This window comes from Microtus pennsylvanicus, chromosome 9, assembly GCF_037038515.1.
Source record: "Microtus pennsylvanicus isolate mMicPen1 chromosome 9, mMicPen1.hap1, whole genome shotgun sequence".
In the NCBI taxonomy this organism is placed as follows: Eukaryota; Metazoa; Chordata; class Mammalia; order Rodentia; family Cricetidae; genus Microtus; species Microtus pennsylvanicus.
Genome location: NC_134587.1, coordinates 47,274,753 through 47,291,640, shown reverse-complemented (window position 1 = coordinate 47,291,640; position 16,888 = coordinate 47,274,753). Strand labels below are relative to the sequence as shown.

Below are 16,888 nucleotides of genomic sequence, written 5' to 3'. Positions count from 1 at the left end.
TAAAGAAAAAGAAATCTGTTTGGGACTTTGAGAGATGGCTCAATGGTTAAGAGCACTGGCTGCTCTTCCAGAGGTCCTGAGTTCAATTCCCAGCAACCACATGGTGGCTCACAACCATCTGTAATGAGATCTGGTGCCCTCCTCTGGTGTCCAGGCATACATGGAGGCAGGATGTTGTATATATAATAAATAAATAAATCCTTAAAAAAAGAAATCTGGTTTTTTTTATTTATTATGTATACATAGTCTGTCTGTGTGTATGCCTGCAAGCCAGAAGAGGGCACCAGACCACATTACAGATGGTTGTGAGCCACCATGTGGTTGCAGGGAATTGAACTCAGGACCTTTGGAAGAATAGGCAATGCTCTTAACCACTGAGCCATCTCTCCAGCCCAAGAAATCTGTTTTAAAAAATAAGACAGAGAAGGATAAAAGAAGACAGCCGATGTTGTACCCGAACATATTTATGCACACACATGCAGACCTTTTAAATAATATGCTTCATGTGCTGTCTGGCATACAAAATATCCTCGAAAAGATATCAAAAATTGAGACAATGATGACCAAAAATGCTTCTCACTTTGTCAAACACAGTGTGTGAATTCTTAGCATATGAATAATATCCTGTTTTTCACTGAGTGAAAACCCACATTTTCAGAGGAATGAAATCCCATAGCATGTCCCAAAGCCTGGACCAGAGAGAGAGAATGAGAAAGAGAAACAGAGAGTTGGGTAAGGAGTGGTGTCCTTGGCAGCCTCTAGCACCTGGGTTGAAAGGAGATGTGTGTCAGCCAGCCCAGGAGTGCTGGCCCCTGTCTGTGGGTGCGTGTTTTCTCCTCCCTGTGGGCTGCGTCCACGTTCCAAACCCCACAGGCAGGGCTCCGTGATAGCATCTTCCAGCAGGGTCGGAAGTGTATGCATCAGATCCCTCCTCCCTGCATCTCCCCCTGGCTTTGGGACTGTCCCTTCTCACAGTGTCACCTTCTGACTTCCGCAGGGCCTCCGATGAGGTAAGCAAAAGGGGGGAACACTGCCGTTCCATTTCCCTGGCCAACTTTGCATTCTCTGCATCAGACACCCCTGACTGAATATAAGCAGCATGCCCACATTTGATAGGGACAGAATCCGTGGCCCATAGAGGGGACAGGGTTTGCCTACAGTCACACAGTAAGAATGGGACTGAGCCTGGGTGGAAGGAAGCTCAGGGCTCAGGACCTCAGAATTTTTTCCTGCTCATCCCCGCCCCCCCCCCCCGCCCCCCCCCCCCCCCCCCCCCCCCCCCCCCCCCCCGCTCCCGGTCCCAGTTCAGACAGTACTGGCTCCTGCCCTGCTTCTAGAAAGGTGGACCTGGGACAGAGATTTCACTAGTATTTAGCAGCTGGTCCACTGATTGCCTCCTTCCTCGGTATTACAGGTTTTGTTCGTTTTGTGTGTTTGTATGAGACACTGTCCTCTCTGTAACCTGGTCTGGTCGGCTCATGAGCCTCCTGCCTTTGTCTTCTGGGTGCTAGGATTACAGATATGTGTATGTCCATCTGTGAGATACATCCCAGCATAGGTGCGTGCGTGTGCACGTGCGCGCTCGCGCGCGCACACACACACACACACACACACACACACACACAAAGAGAGAGAGAGGAAGGGAGGGAGGGAGGGAGAGCGCTGGAAGGTCAGAGGTTTCAGGGCACAGGAGAAGTTTGGGGCCCTGAAATGAATGGACCTGGGGGAAAAGATAGCAGTGCGCAGTGCATGGGTGTAGTTCGTTCAGGAACCTGGCTGTAGGAGCTCCCAGCCTCACTGCTGGTGGGGACATATGACAGCATCTGTAGTCCCCAGATCCACTAGCTCCCCAGAGATCTCCCTGAGATCTGTGTTGAGCTGGATTCCAGACATGATAGTACCCTATGTTTATGTGGGGGTCTCAAGGTCAGAGAGAGGCCAGGATGGCACAGAAGATGTAAATGCTGAGGGGCTGGTTGTAGCAAGAGGGAAGCAGGGGGGGAATGGAAAGGCAGACACGTACAGACAAACAGACAGATACCCTGTACCACACCATGGGTGGGTAGTAACACTCTGGAGAGAGAGTGAGAGAGAGAGAGAGAGAGAGAGAGAGAGAGAGAGAGAGAGAGAGGTGGACAGAAAGAGAAAGAGAAACAAGTAGACAGTGGTGAGAAGCAGATGCAGAGAGGGCCAAGCTGAACGGACTGCGGGAAGGTAGACATCTGTACTCACTGAACTTTCTGCTGGTTTTCTTGGGCATCTCCGTCATGTTGGCGAGTTGTGCAAAGTCCTTGGCTTGCTAGCATGTGGCTACTCCAGGCTCAAGACATATAGGTTGAAGGGCCTCCCCCACACCCCTTCCCCTTTCTCTTGCCCTCTCAACTTGCTTCCTCTGTGTATTTTTAAACCTAGCGAAACTCCCACAGCCCCACCCTCCCACCCTCCCCACGGGGGCGGGGGCTGGAGCTGGGGCCTCCTCAGTCCAGCCCCTGAGGGCCTCCTCAGTCAGCAGCAGGGGCAGGGGGCACACCACAAACCCATGGGACCCAGAAGGCCAGAGAACAAACCGCAGGCTCTGGGAACAGAGCCCACTAGGCTGGGGGCCACAGGGGACCTGCCAACAGCTGTCGGGGGCCTGGCTCACAGGATGCCAGGCAAGGAGACAGGCCCAGGGTTGGGTAGTTTATACTGAGGCCCAGTACCTAGGAGATGGACTGGCAGTGATAGGGAAGAGAATGCTGGACGTGGGCTTGGGTCACCATGGCCCAAATTCAACTTCTGATTGGCTACTTTGTCATTGTGCGATCAGAGGCGAGATGATTCACCTGCTTGAGCTTCGTCATTTTCCTCTCGGTGAGCAGGTTTCTTCACGGTGGCCAGAACACCAGACAGAGCCAAGCATGAAGTCACCTGCTCGGACATGATTGTCCCCGTCCAAGCTAGCAAAGACATGTGAGGACAGGTTTTCCATATCCTTTGGACAGAGATAGGGAAACGGAGGCACAGAGAGGCAAGGGGATTTCCACAGGTCACAGAGAGAGTTGGTGGCAAAGACAGGGTCATTAGGACCTTCCAATAGTATACAGGCTGGTGCCCTGCAAGCACAAATGCGAGTGTGTATGAGTGTGTGTGTGTGTGTGTGTGTGTGTGTGTGTGTGTGTGTGTGTGTATATATGTGTATGTTTATGTATATATGAGTGTGTGTATGTGTATATGTATATATGAGTGTGTGTATGTGTGTATATGTATATATGAGTGTGTGTATGTGTGTTTATGTGTATATAAGTGTGTGTATGTGTGTATATGTATATATGAGTGTGTGTATGTGTGTTTATGTATATATGAGTGTGTGTATGTGTGTGTATATGTATATATGAGTGTGTGTATGTGTGTATATGTATATATGAGTGTGTGTATGTGTGTGTATATGTATATATGAGTGTGTGTATGTGTGTATATGTATATATGAGTGTGTGTATGTGCGTATATGTATATATGAGTGTGTGTATGTGTGTATGTATATGTATATATGAGTGTGTATGTATATGAACGTGTATATATGAGTGTTGTATGAGTGTATAAATGAGTGTGTGTATGTGTATGTATATGAACGTGTGTATATGAATGTTGTACGAGCGTATAAATATATGAGTGTGTGTCATGTGTGTGTGTCTGTGTGTTCTGCGCCCATACAGAACAGACATAAGGAAATGAAATCCCATGTATAGCTATAGAGAAGGGTGGTAGCCCATGTTGGAACTGGAGAGCCATAAGGTCTAACCCACTTCTGAGTGACATTGCGTCTCTAGCCTTCGTGACGACAGGGACAGTGCACGATAGACAGCCATCCTCTGGAGACTTCACTTCCCTCATTCTTTCTTCTTCTATGCTTGGGAGGGAACTCTGTCCTTCACACTAGGCAAGGGTGGCCTCACTGAGCCACACTCCCACCAGCCCAGAGTGGACATTTTTGCTGTTGCTTTGAGATATAAATCTGACATACCCCAGGTTGCCCTCCAATTGAAGATCTTTCTAACTTAGCTTCCAAGTCCTGGAATTACATGTGTGCAATCAGCCTGCCTGGCCCCATCTGTGTGAGATGTAGTCCAGGACAGCGGGTCCCACCCTGCATCCTGCATCAAAATCTTGTCCCCAAAGTCAAGTCACTTGGGGCTGGAAGTTGCCAATCCAACAACAGAACCCTGGGAGCTGCCTTCCAGGCCTGCAGCTCTTCAGCTTCCTATCAGCTACAGGAGAGAGGTCAGAGGTCAGTCTGATCCTTGATGGGGTAAAGAGGAGGACCCCAAGGTCCTGAAAGAGAAAGAGACCCAGCCCTACAAAGTTCTGGCTGCAGGGTCCTATTTATGGATACCTACACAGGCCAAGGAGGAAATTTATGGACCTTTATCTCAGTTTGTTTCTTTCTTTCTTTCTTTTTTTTTTTTTTTTTTTTTTTTGGTTTTTCGAGACAGGGTTTCTCTGTGGCTTTGGAGCCTGTCCTGGAAATAGCTCTGTAGACCAGGCTGGTCTCGAACTCACAGAGATCCACCTGCCTCTGCCTCCCGAGTGCTGGGATTAAAGGCGTGCGCCACCACCGCCCGGCTTTCTTTCTTTTTTTCTTTCTCTCTCTCTCTCTTTTTTTTTTTTTGGTTTTTCGAGACAGGGTTTCTGTGTGGTTTTGGAGCCTGTCCTGGAACTAGCTCTTGTAGACCAGGCTGGTCTCGAACTCACAGAGATCTGCCTGCCTCTGCCTCCCAAGTGCTGGGATTAAAGGCGTGCGCCACCACCGCCCGGCTTCTCTTTGTTTTTTGTTTGTTTGTTTTGTTTTGTTTTTCAAGACAGGGTTTCTCAGTTGCTATGGAGCCTGTCCTGGAACTCTCTCTGTAAACCAGGCTGGCCTCGAACTCACAGAGATCCCCTGCCTCTGCCTCCTGAGTGCTGGGATTAAAGGCATGCGCCACCACCACCCAGCCTCAGCTACTTTCTGTTGCTGTGACAAACACCACGACCAAGGCACTTAGAAAAGTTTTCTGGGATTTACCAGACAGTGGTGGCACACACCTTTAATCCCAGCAATCAGGAGGCAGAGGCAGGTGGATCTCTATGAGTCCAGGGCCAGCCTGGTGTATAGAGTGAGTTCCAGGACAACCAGGGGTACACAGAGAAACCATGTCTCAAAAAACAAAACAAGGGGCTGGAGAGATGGCTCAGAGGTTAAGAGCACTGGCTGCTCTTCCAGAGGTCCTGAGTTCAATTCCCAGCAACCACATGGAGGCTCACAACCATCTGTACTGAGATCTGGCGCCCTGCGGGCATACATGGAGGCAGAATGTTGTATACATAATAAATAAATCTTAAAAAAAAAAAAACAAAAGTTTATTGGGACTCATGATTCCAGAGCAGACCTCTGGGGTGACCCCTTTCCTCTCCAAGTTACCATCAGGAGATAGGGAGGGGTCTACACCCCGGAAAGAGCTGAGGGTCTCCCAGTAGAAGGCAAAGTAATAGTCTCCTGGCTGCTCACCTGGGAGACAGTTACAACCCAGGCTATGGCATCAGTTGGCCAAACCAGTGCTGGCTTTCTGGCCAAACCAGCTCTCCAACTGCTGTGTGTTGCGCTTCTCTGGGACTCAGTTTCCTTACCTATGAAATGGGAGTCACAGTAATTCCTACTTCATGGGAGAGATCTCTGGCCTGCACGCAGTGGTCCTCAGCAAGCCCTGGCGCTGTGGCTGAAGAGTGGCCACATGGACAAGGAGTACAGCAGGCCAGGCCAGCCAACAGCGGTGGGTTGGTAGGCCTGTGGTATGAGACCTGGGAAGCTGGATCTTGGAGCGTCTGTTGCCATGGCATAGATGCCTCGTCAGAGCCAGGCTTGCCGTTGGCCCCGGCGCCAGGATAGTTGCTGGTGTCCCTGGGAATGAATGGGGCTCAGTGTGGTGAGGAAGCTGTGCTCAGAGCCCCCTTTGTGCTGCTTTAAGTGGCCGTTGGTAGTGTGGCGCAGAGACCTGCTGGCTGGCGGCTGTCCTGCCGTCCCTCCACAGCCTGTGCTGGAGGTCCAAGCAGGTAGCACTCTGCTGGAGCCCTGACCACAGACCCTAGTGCCCTCCCTCCTCCAGAGTGAGGGCTTTGGTCTAGGCTTGACCTGCACTGCCAGGCCACGCTTCTCTCCCTCCAGTCCCTTAGTCCTTTGATTCCTTCCAGTCCCTCCAGTGCAGGGCTGAGCTAATGCTGCCCCACTGCTTCTTGGAAAAAGAATGGGTCTTCCTGGTCCATACTGCCCCTGCTCTGGGGCTATACTGTAGGTGCTTGCTTAGTGCAGTCTGGTGAGTGCCTCCCAGATACTAAAGGCAGTGTAAAACTGAAAAGAAAGAAAATGAGAGAAAGAAAAAGCAGCCAGTGAGAGTGGCGCACACCTTTAACCCACCCCTGGCACTCGGGAGGCAGAGGTAGGTGGATCTCTGTGAGTTTGAGGCCAGCCTGGTCTACAGAGTAAGTTTCAGGACAGCTAGCGCTACACAGAGAAATCCTGTCACACACACACAAAAATCAAACAAAGAGAAAAATCAGAATTAACAAAGCCAAAAGCACTGTAGCAGAGACCTAGGTTTGAACCCCAGCTCCACAGCTCTTCGGTTGTGTGGCCCTAGCCAGGCTACTGAGCCTCTTTCTTCGTCACCTGGATCCAGTCATAGCAGCCTCCCAAGAGACACTTAAGGAGATGGCGTGTCAACACAAGGCCAGACAGCGAAACCAGTGCGAGCAGAACTTCCACGTCAGATGGGGCCCTGGGTATCACACCGCTCTCTGTTCTGCATCCTCAACGAGTGAGTATACCCCAGCTTGCGGCTTCCATCTCACGAGGCTGCTTTCACTCCTCTCCTCAGACCCTTGCCCTATCTGAGCTTGGGAGAGGAAAACAGGGTCCAGGCATTTTAGGCCGTGTGCTATTGCTGTGAAGAAACGCCATGACCAAAGCAATGCTTAAGAAAGAAAACATGTAGTTATGGGCTTGCCTACACTTTCCGAGGCTTAGTCTGTTATCATCATAGCAGGGAGCACGGCACTAGAGCAGGAGCTGAGAGCTATGTTCTGATCTGTAGACCGCAGACAGAAAGAGACTGGGCCTGGCTTGGACTTTGGAAACCACAAAGCCCACCCCCAGTAACACACTTCCTCCAACAAGGCCACGCCCACCCCATTAAGGCCACACCTCCTAATCCTGCTAATCCTTTCAAACACTTTCTGGTGATTAAGCATTTAAATATTTGGAGGCGGGGCTGGAGAAATGGCTCAGAGGTTAAGAGCACTGGCTACTCTTCCAGAGGTCCTGAGTTCAATTCCCAGCAACCACATGGTGGCTCACAACCATCTGTACTGAGATCTGGCGCCCTCCTCTGGTGTGTGGGCATACATCAAGGCAGAATGTTGTATACATAATAAATAAACAAATCTTTAAAAATAAATAAATAAATAAATATTTGGAGGCCATTCTCATTCAAACCACTATGTCTGGTTGGAAAAGTCAAAATGGAGTTCAACTAGTGGTCACGCCTTTAATCCCAGCATTCTGGAGGCTGAGGCAGGTGAATCTCAGGGAATATAAGGCCAGCCAGGAAAAGTACTTTATTACAGGCTTTTTATTATTTATTTATTTAGAGACACGGTTTCTCTGAGGAACAGTCCTGGCTGTCTTGGAACTCGCTTTGTAGACCAGACTGGCCTTAAACTCGCAAAGATTGGCCTGCCCATACCTCCCAAATGCTGGGATTAAAAATATTCATCACTACTGCCTGGCTTATTTATTTATTTGGTTCTTGCTATGTAGCTCTGACTGGCGTGGAACTTACTGTGTAGATCAGGCTGGCCTCAAACTCAGAGATTCACCTGCCTCTGCTTCCTGAGTGCTGGGATTAAAGGTGTGTGTCACTATGTGTGGCTTTATTTTTTTATTTTTTAGACAAGGTTTCACTGAGTTCTAAACTGGACTTGAACTTGCTCTTTAGTCCAGACAAGCCTTGAACTTTCAACCTTCCTGTTTCAATGTCTTTAGTAGCTGGGATTCCAGTCCACCAGGCCTGGCTCCCTTAGTTGTTAAATGGCCGCAGAAGGGACTCTCTTGGGTTGTCATCACCCAGTCAGTCAGCAGGTCTCCAGTGAGGTTGCATCACATGCTGGGGCATGGTGGTTCTGGCAATCCACAGAAAGCAGGCAGTATCTGAAGCCTGCAAATCAGAAGTCAAGATGGATTGGAAATGGCCAGCTTTTCCCACTGCCCTCCTGGATTTCCCAGTTGTGAAGGGCCATGACTCCGGACCTGGGCAGCCTTCCAGAGCCTCTGGCCATTCTTACATCCCCTGAGGAGGGCTGAGGGCCCTCGATTCTGAGGGGGAAGTGACTGGAAGACGTTAGGGTTCTTGTTGGGGGCAGAGGTGACAACATCACAGGAAACTCTGCTGAAGCCTCTCTACCCACAGGATGTGACTTAGGGAGGGCTCATGACAAACAGGCACCAGCCTATAGCCCGAAAATCTGATAGCAGCACCCACACGAACCCATGACAGCCTTTCCCCTCAGAGCCACCGTTACCTACCATCTCTCGTGATTACCAAGGCAAGTGAGGCTGTACCCAAGCTTTGCCCTGGTTTCACTCTGAACCTAGGTTGACATAAGTAACTGTTTTGAGTTTATGCCAAACTTACCTGTTTCAAAACCAGCTTGGCCTCTTAGGGCTGTGGGACCATGGCCCAGCGATCTCACCTCTGAGTGTCAGGGTCCTCATGTGTACAGTGGAGGCAAGAGTAGGGGCCTCTGCCCACAACTGACAGCAGAAATAACTCCCATACAGGGCTGTGTGGGGCTTAGCCACTTATTTTCTTTCTATAATTGTAATTACTGAAATTACTCTTTCTTACACACACCAGGATTTTCCCCTCCCTACTTCTTGCTTCATGTAAGCTGTGGAGCCATGAAGGAAGGCTCCTTGTCATTTCCTGACATGCGGCTTGATTTCCTGAAGCCCTGGCTGGCCCTATGGAGTGCCTTGAAAGGCCTCCCTGGCAGGACCCTTCTCACAAAAGGTACTCCTGGGACACCAGGGAAGGTTCAAGTCCAGCCAGTGCCGGATAAAACTGGAAAGCAATGCTGGTCATAGTGATGTCTGGAGACTGCAGCAAGGGGGTTGTCTAGAGTCTAAGGGTCAGCACAGACTACTCAGTGAGCACCAGACCAGCCAGGACTGTAGAGCATAACCCTGTGTCAATCAAACAAAACAAGAGGTGGAAACAAACCAAAAGGCTTCCTGCAGCCAGTCCTGGGGAGTGGGGTGCTATGGGGAACCACAGCTCTGAAGGCAGGAGGGCTTGGGAAACCGGTGAACAGAAAGCAGCTTCCAGGGCCACAGCCCAGGAGGTAAAAGCTGGAAGGATCCTGAGTGTCACACTCAGAATTTCGAGACTGTAGAAGGAGACATAACAGACTTCAGAATGATTTGGAGCACGCTGGAGTGGGGCAGGTGGAGAAGCCAAGCTGGGTGAAGCGAGACTCGGGGTCCATCTTTGGGAGGAAGGGAGAAAACACTGCTTTGCTGGCTTGCATCTGGAGTCTCCTGAGAACAAGAAGATGATGGTGGAGGAGGGTCGGACTGAGTGGGTCCTAGGGTGATCAGTGGGTACCGGCCTGCATAAGAACCTCTTCATAGCTAAAGCCAGCCTTGCCACGGTGCGAGCTTGAGCAGACAACCTCCGGTAATGGGTTAGTGAACCTTGGTCACAGGATTGGTTCAGGAGTCAACTGGAACACCAGCATTTCTCTCTCTCTCTCTCTCTCTCTTTCTGTTTTTTCGAGACAGGGTTTCTCTGTAGCTTTAGAGCCTGTCCTGGAACTAGCTCTTGTAGACCAGGCTGGCCTCGAACTCACAGAAATCCACCTGCCTCTGCCTCCTGAGTGCTGGGATTAAAGGCGTGCGCCACCACCGCCCGGTTACGCCCAGCATTTCTAAAGCACATGGGAGTGCAGGAACAATGTTAACTATTTTTGCGATGACCAACCCAAGACAGACAAGTTCTGGCACAGCTCCACGAAGGAGGACCTTGGGCCTCATCCCTGCCTCCCTGACAACACAAGATTCAGGCCTGAGCGTTCCTCGCTCTCCGCCTTCAGTGTTGCCGCGCCCCCTGGCGGCCGTCAGTTGCCATGTCAACGGCGGGTGGCTGAGACGACGGAAGGTGGCAGCGGGGGCAGTTCTCTCTTCCCAGGGACTCAGGCCGCTCCCTCGGCACTTCCCGCCTTCGCCTCACCGGGAGCACACTCAGTCCAGGAAGAAGGGGCATTCCGTGGCAGCTGGCATTGGGGGGGTAAACTGAGGCACGCGGCAGGGCGCCGCAGGCAGGTGTCTAGTGCAGGGCCCCACCTCCAAAGGCAGAGGAGGGGCTGCTGGCAGTGACGCGCCGAGGGCGGACGCTGGACTGGAAGCGGGTGGGCGGGAGGCGGCGGCGGCAGGTGCGGCCGCGGAGGGTGGGAGGAGGAGGGAGGGGGCGGGCAGAGGGGGGGAGGGGAGGCCAGGAGGGCACCTCCCCCTTTATAACGCGCCCCGTCCCGGGCTTTCTGGCCGGGCCGCCTCTTCATCGGCTCTTCCCGTCTCTCCCCCTTGCCCGGCTGCCCCGGGCCGGGCTTGGCTAGGGAGCCCCCGCCCTCTCCCCTCCCCAGGCCTTCCTTCCCCCCACCCGCCGCCCCGCGCAGCCCGGCGGAGGCGGCGCCGTCGGAGGAGGAGGAGCAGGGCATTGCGGCTGGCCCCGGATCGGGAGCCAGAGCGGCAGCAGCTTCGGCAGCAGCGCGGTCCGGGCCAATGCAGCGGGACGCACCGCCGCGAGCCCCAGCCCCAGCGCCACGGCTCCCTGCGCCCCCGATCGGAGCCGCCAACAGCATTGGCGGCGGCGGCGGAGGCGGGGGCAGTGGCGGCGGCGGAGGCTCCTCTGCAGCTCCGGCTCCCCCTGGCCTCTCGGGAACTACAAGTCCCAGGGGGCCAGGCGGCGGGCGGAGACCGGAAGAGGCGGGCTCGGCACCTCGAGGCCGGAAGTGGCCTTGGAGGCGGAAGTGGCGCGGCCGCGGAGGGGCCTGGAGTGTGGCGGGACCGGGAGCGGCGGGAGCTGCGACTGGGGGTGGCGGCGGTACGCTGGAGGCGGCCATGGCCAAGCAGTACGACTCTGTGGAATGTCCGTTTTGCGATGAGGTCACCAAATATGAGAAACTTGCCAAGATCGGCCAAGGCACATTCGGGTAAGATTAGGCCGCGTGGAGCCGGGAGCTCAGGACCTATACTTTCCAGGGCAGACGTCGTAATGTCCGGGGCCCGGGTCGAGGTGGCCCGGAAGCTTCTATTTCCCTGGTTGTTGCCTGGTCCCGCTAGGCCGCACCGCAGACCGTCCCAGCCTAACCGAGCGGACTAGCGGGGAGGAGCCTGAGGCCCGGGATGGGGGTGGGGTAGGGTTCCCGAGAGGCGATCAGAATGTGAGCGGAATCACTCCTAGGGGAGAAGCAGGGCCCGAGCGGCGAGCACCGAGGCTGGGGAAAGAGGCGGAAAACACGAGGTGCAGAGTAGCTGCGTACCGGAACCGCAGGCCGCGCCCCGCCGGGTGTCTAGTCTCCTGCTGCCCCTCTTCTTGTGGGGGAGGGGCGGGCCCTGCGGAAATGCCTGATGGGCTCTCTTGGGTCTTTCTCTGTGCCTGCAGGGAAGTGTTTAAAGCCAAGCACCGTCAGACGGGCCAGAAGGTGGCTCTGAAGAAAGTGTTGATGGAGAATGAGAAGGAGGGGGTGAGTGGCCCACTGGGCACGCCTACCAGACTGGGTCGGGTTTGCATAGACTGCGGCTCTAAAGGCTTTTGTGCTGATACTATGTTTATGCGTAGTATTTTCTGATTTTACATGTAACAAGGAATTTAGCTTTCCACTTTCAGTTTTAAGTGACAGAGTTTGGCGGGGGCCAAGTGAGGGAGCCTAGACATTGCATGCAGTGCACGTTGACTCTAAAAGTCAAGCGTTTAAAACACCTTTAGCTTAGCATTTGCTTTTTGTTTTGTGAGAAGAAACAAATGCGTGCACAGGCCTTTTAAAAGGCGATTAAGTTCAAGCTCTGTTTTGAAAGACCCGGCGGCGGCAGTGGTGGTGCACGCCTTTAATCCCAGCACTTGGGAGGCAGAGGCAGGTGGATCTCTGTGAGTTCGAGGCCAGCCTGGTCTACAGAGTGAGTTCCAGGACAGGCTCCATAGCTACTGAGAAACCCTGACTTGGAGGAACGCATGCTGTCCATCCCCAACCATTTAATTAGTAACGAATCATTTTCAATTTATTTTCTCTGTATGGGTGTTTTGTTTTTGTGCCTATGTGTACCACATGCTTGCCTCGTGCCTGAGGCGGTCAGAAAGCTGTGTTGGATCCTTTGGGACTACAGTTAAAAGGTGGTGAGCCACCATATGGGTGCTGAGATTAAACCGGGATCCTCTAGCCAGTGTTTCCTGTTTGTTTTTTAAACAGTTATTACATACGTTTTGTTTGTTTGATGTAGGATCTCTGCAAAGCCCCATCTGTTATTGAACTCCCTGTGTGGACCAAACTGGCCTCATACTTAGAGAGATCCAGCCGCCTCTGCTGTGATAGAAGACATGGTCCATCAGGCCTGTGTAGGACTCGGCCAGCCATGATGAGCTTAGGAGGAACAGACCACCCAAAGGAAGTTCTGAACTTCCAACCATTATCACCTGTCAGAGTAGGACTCAGCCACCGATAAGTTTAATGGAGGCCTGAGTCTCAGTAGTTTACTCTGAAGCAGTACCTGGTTGCAGGAAGAACCACAAACAGATTACCCGAGCACCACCCAAGAACAGACCATCCAAAGGAAATGCCTAACGTTCTAACCGTTGTAGACAGGATCATTTTCTAGCACACACCCATCACTTTTCACCAGGACACCCCCAGACAAATGTCAGCCAACCAGAGGTCCTGAACCTTAGAAATCCCTTACTCCCACCTTTGCTACTAGAAAAACCCAACTCTAACTGAGCTTGGGCTCTCACATCACTCCAATGTGTTGGACACACAGAGAGTCTGAGTTTGCAAACTTGGGTAGAATAAAGGCTTTTTGCTTTTATATATGGGACTTGGTCTCTTAGTTGGTTTTGGGGGGACTTAATGGATCTGAGGGAGTTCTTAACCATTCAGCTATCTCTAGTTCCAAAAAATTCTTCATTTTTAACCCACGAGTATTAGTGACAAAGATGTAATCCCTGTTTGGGCTGTCTAAAATAAGTTCCTAGCGGGGTATGGATAGAGGCTTATGATCATGATCCCAGCACTTAGGCTGAAGGACAAGGAACGATCACAAACAAGTTCAAGGCCAGCCTGATCTAAGTGGTAAAATCTAGCAGCTCTTTGAGATGTTCTCTTTATTTCACTTTGTACTTTGCAGAGGTTGACTGCAGGTCTTTACATTGTGTATATGTGTAATATATCTGTATAACTTTTCTCTCCCTGCCTCTTGAGGCAGGATGTCAGCTATGTAACCTGGCTGGTCTTGAACTTGGCAGTTCTGCTGTCTGTGACTCCTGGGTAATGGGATTGGATTACAGACAGGAACCATCATACAGAGACCATACTCTCACCTGCCTTTCAGCCGCTGTTCCCTAGTGTAGACTCCCCGTTGACCAGTTCCTTGGTATATTGCACAGTTTTGACCACTTCCTTTTCTTTCTCCTCCCTAGTTCCCCATCACAGCCTTGCGGGAAATCAAGATTCTACAGCTCTTAAAACATGAGAATGTGGTCAACCTAATTGAGATCTGTCGAACCAAAGGTATGTTGTTTGGATCTTAGGAGCAAAGGAAGCCACGGGAGGCTTTGTTTGCACCCCTGGAGTGGATGTGCTTACATTGCCTCCTCCCAACTCAGATTTACCACACGGCTTTCTCTTTTTTTCCCACTGGGGTTGGTGCTTTTCATGGGCACTCATAGGTGTCTGGGCTGGAGGGTTGGGAGTTGACTGTGGAAAAATGAGGTGGGCATAGGTCTTTAACTTTTTCCCCCTGTCCGTTCTGTGTCAGCCTCCCCCTATAACCGATGCAAGGGCAGTATCTATCTGGTGTTTGACTTCTGTGAGCATGACCTTGCTGGGCTGCTGAGCAACGTCTTAGTCAAGTTCACGCTGTCTGAGATCAAGAGGGTGATGCAGATGCTGCTGAACGGCCTCTACTACATCCACAGGAACAAGGTTGGGCTGTGGGGGTAGGCTGGGGTTGCCCCTGTGCTTTGCTCTTAACTGCTTGTGGATGGTGCTAATGGGCCCTCCTGTGTCCCCCTGCAGATCCTGCATAGAGATATGAAGGCTGCCAACGTGCTCATCACCCGGGATGGGGTCCTGAAATTGGCAGATTTTGGGCTGGCCCGTGCATTCAGCCTAGCCAAGAACAGCCAGCCTAACCGCTATACCAACCGAGTGGTGACATTGTGGTACCGGCCCCCGGAGCTGTTGCTCGGTGAGGACTCCCGAGCGGGCAGAGGGGGGCAGGGGCCGGGTACCTACCTGGCCACAGCCTCCATTGCCAGGGCCTCCTGAGTCATAAGCCCTGGGACATTGAGTCTCGGGGAGCCCTCGGGCTTAAAGGACCCTCCTGGTACACTCTTCTTCTCAGGAGAGCGGGACTACGGCCCGCCCATTGACCTGTGGGGTGCAGGGTGCATCATGGCAGAGATGTGGACTCGCAGCCCTATCATGCAGGGCAACACGGAGCAGCACCAGCTTGCCCTCATCAGCCAGCTCTGTGGCTCCATCACCCCCGAGGTACGTAGCCAGGCTGTAGTCCTAGGAGTGCAGGGTTCCAGGTCCCTCTGACCAGTGGTAGAGAGTGAAGTCCTTTGTGGAGAAGAGGCTGCTTGCTGGAGGACTTGCTGTTCCGGGCCTCGTGGGCCTTATCTCTCTACTTAGCCTTTTCTATGGACTTGTCGTGTTCATTTCCTGTTGCTGCCACAGTACCGGGCAACAAAAGTGGAAAGATTTGCTTTTGTTCAGGAACTTTAGCCCATGGTTCCGTAGCCTTTGCTTTGCTGCTGAGATGCTGCTAAATGTCATGGCAGAGAGGTCACGGGAGAGCAGAGGTGTGGTCATGGCAATGAGGAAGCAGGAGAGCAGGGACCAGTGCAGCAGCAAACTGGCTTAACACCAAATGATAATCGGCAAGCCTCATAGGGCGTTTTCCCATTTGGCTTCCACCTCCCTGAAGTTTGCACCTCCAGCTCGGGGTCAAGCCTTCAGTGCAGTTTGAAGATTTTCTTGTTGGACAGGAATGTGCCTAGCAGGGGCTGGTGCATTTATTCCAGCTGACTTGTATAAGTGCCCAGATGCTAGGAGTGTGTCATGTCTGGTTTGACAACTGTTTTCATCTTGAAGGCATCTGATTCTTCGTTTGGGGGGGTGGCGTAGGCAGGGAACATGTGGAAGAAGTTGTTTTAGCAAATCCATACCTCTGGTGTTTTAGATGATCATTCTTACACCAACTCCATTCTCTCCTTGACACCTCTCTCAGGTGTGGCCAAACGTGGACAAGTATGAACTCTTTGAGAAGTTGGAACTGGTCAAGGGCCAGAAGCGGAAGGTGAAGGACCGCCTGAAGGCCTATGTGCGGGACCCCTATGCTCTGGACCTCATTGACAAGCTGCTGGTGCTGGACCCTGCACAGCGGATTGACAGTGATGATGCCCTCAACCACGACTTCTTCTGGTCAGACCCCATGCCCTCGGACCTGAAGGGCATGCTCTCTACCCACCTGACGTCTATGTTTGAGTACCTGGCACCACCACGACGGAAGGGCAGCCAGATCACCCAGCAGTCTACCAACCAGAGTCGAAATCCAGCTACTACCAACCAGACAGAATTTGAGCGTGTCTTCTGAGGCGGGCGCTAGTGTGTTTAGGTTGGTGGTGGATTGTGACTTGCGTGGGACATGTGACATGATGGGACGTTTGAGATTTTTCTCCTCCAGGACTTACTCCCTACCCTGGGCACTGGGAACAGCTGCCTGAGTGGACCCGAGTGGAGCATTGACCTGGAGGGTGCCTGGGCCAGCCTTGCTCGCGCCTCTCTGGAGAGTCAGTGTGGACAAGAAGTGAGGTGGGAGAGGCTTACCCACTGTGACTTTCTAAGAACTTCTTGCACGATGGGAGGAGGACACAGGCCGCTCACCATTCCCAGCCCTGCTTGGGGATGAGAAATTTGAGGGACAGAGGCACCTCAGAAATGGGCTAGTTTTAGCACAGACCTCAGGAGCATGGGGCTGCTGAGAACTATTAGTTTCTTCAAAAGGAGAATTTTATTGTGTGTTCAGTTCAGAGACATTCCTGGATGCAGTTTGATTGGTTAAAATTAAAAGTTGATTTTTTTTTTTCCATGAAGAGGCTGTATTTTCTGCATTTAGGCCCTTAGCTCTTATCCCGGGACGCTGTCAGCCTTGATTCTGTAGATCATTCTTGTTCTCCTTTCCTGAGTACCTTCCACCCCCCAGAAGGCAGATCCATGGTACCCCAATTGTCCCGTGAGCTACAGTGATTGTGAGCAGCTGGGCCAGGGCTGCTTTGGCTATAAATTCTCAGACTTGACTCAATGAGCAAGACACTGCAGACTTTTAAATCCCTGGAATGACAGAGGAGTGATAAAGTGAAGAGCTGGGCTGGAGAGATGGCTCAGGTTAAGAGCACTGGCTGCTCTTCTAGAGGTCCTGAGTTCAATTCCCAGTAACCACATGGTGGCTCACAACCATCAGTAAGGAGATCTGGTGCCCTCTTCTGGCCTGCAGGGATACATGCTGGCAGAACACTGCATACATAATAAATAAATAAATATTAAA

At 52.0% G+C, this 16,888-nt stretch overlaps 1 protein-coding gene across 1 annotated transcript; it reads left to right on the top strand.

Moving 5' to 3' along the window:
• Positions 1-10,591: 10,591 nt before the first annotated feature.
• Positions 10,592-16,436, top strand: Cdk9 (cyclin dependent kinase 9). The gene is made up of 7 exons (XM_075985877.1): positions 10,592-11,277; positions 11,730-11,811; positions 13,755-13,845; positions 14,093-14,259; positions 14,353-14,524; positions 14,681-14,829; positions 15,572-16,436. Exons 1-7 carry the CDS (start codon positions 10,847-10,849, stop codon positions 15,935-15,937), a joined length of 1,458 nt encoding a protein of 485 aa, XP_075841992.1. The 5' UTR covers positions 10,592-10,846; the 3' UTR covers positions 15,938-16,436.
• The last annotated feature ends 452 nt before the right edge of the window (positions 16,437-16,888 follow it).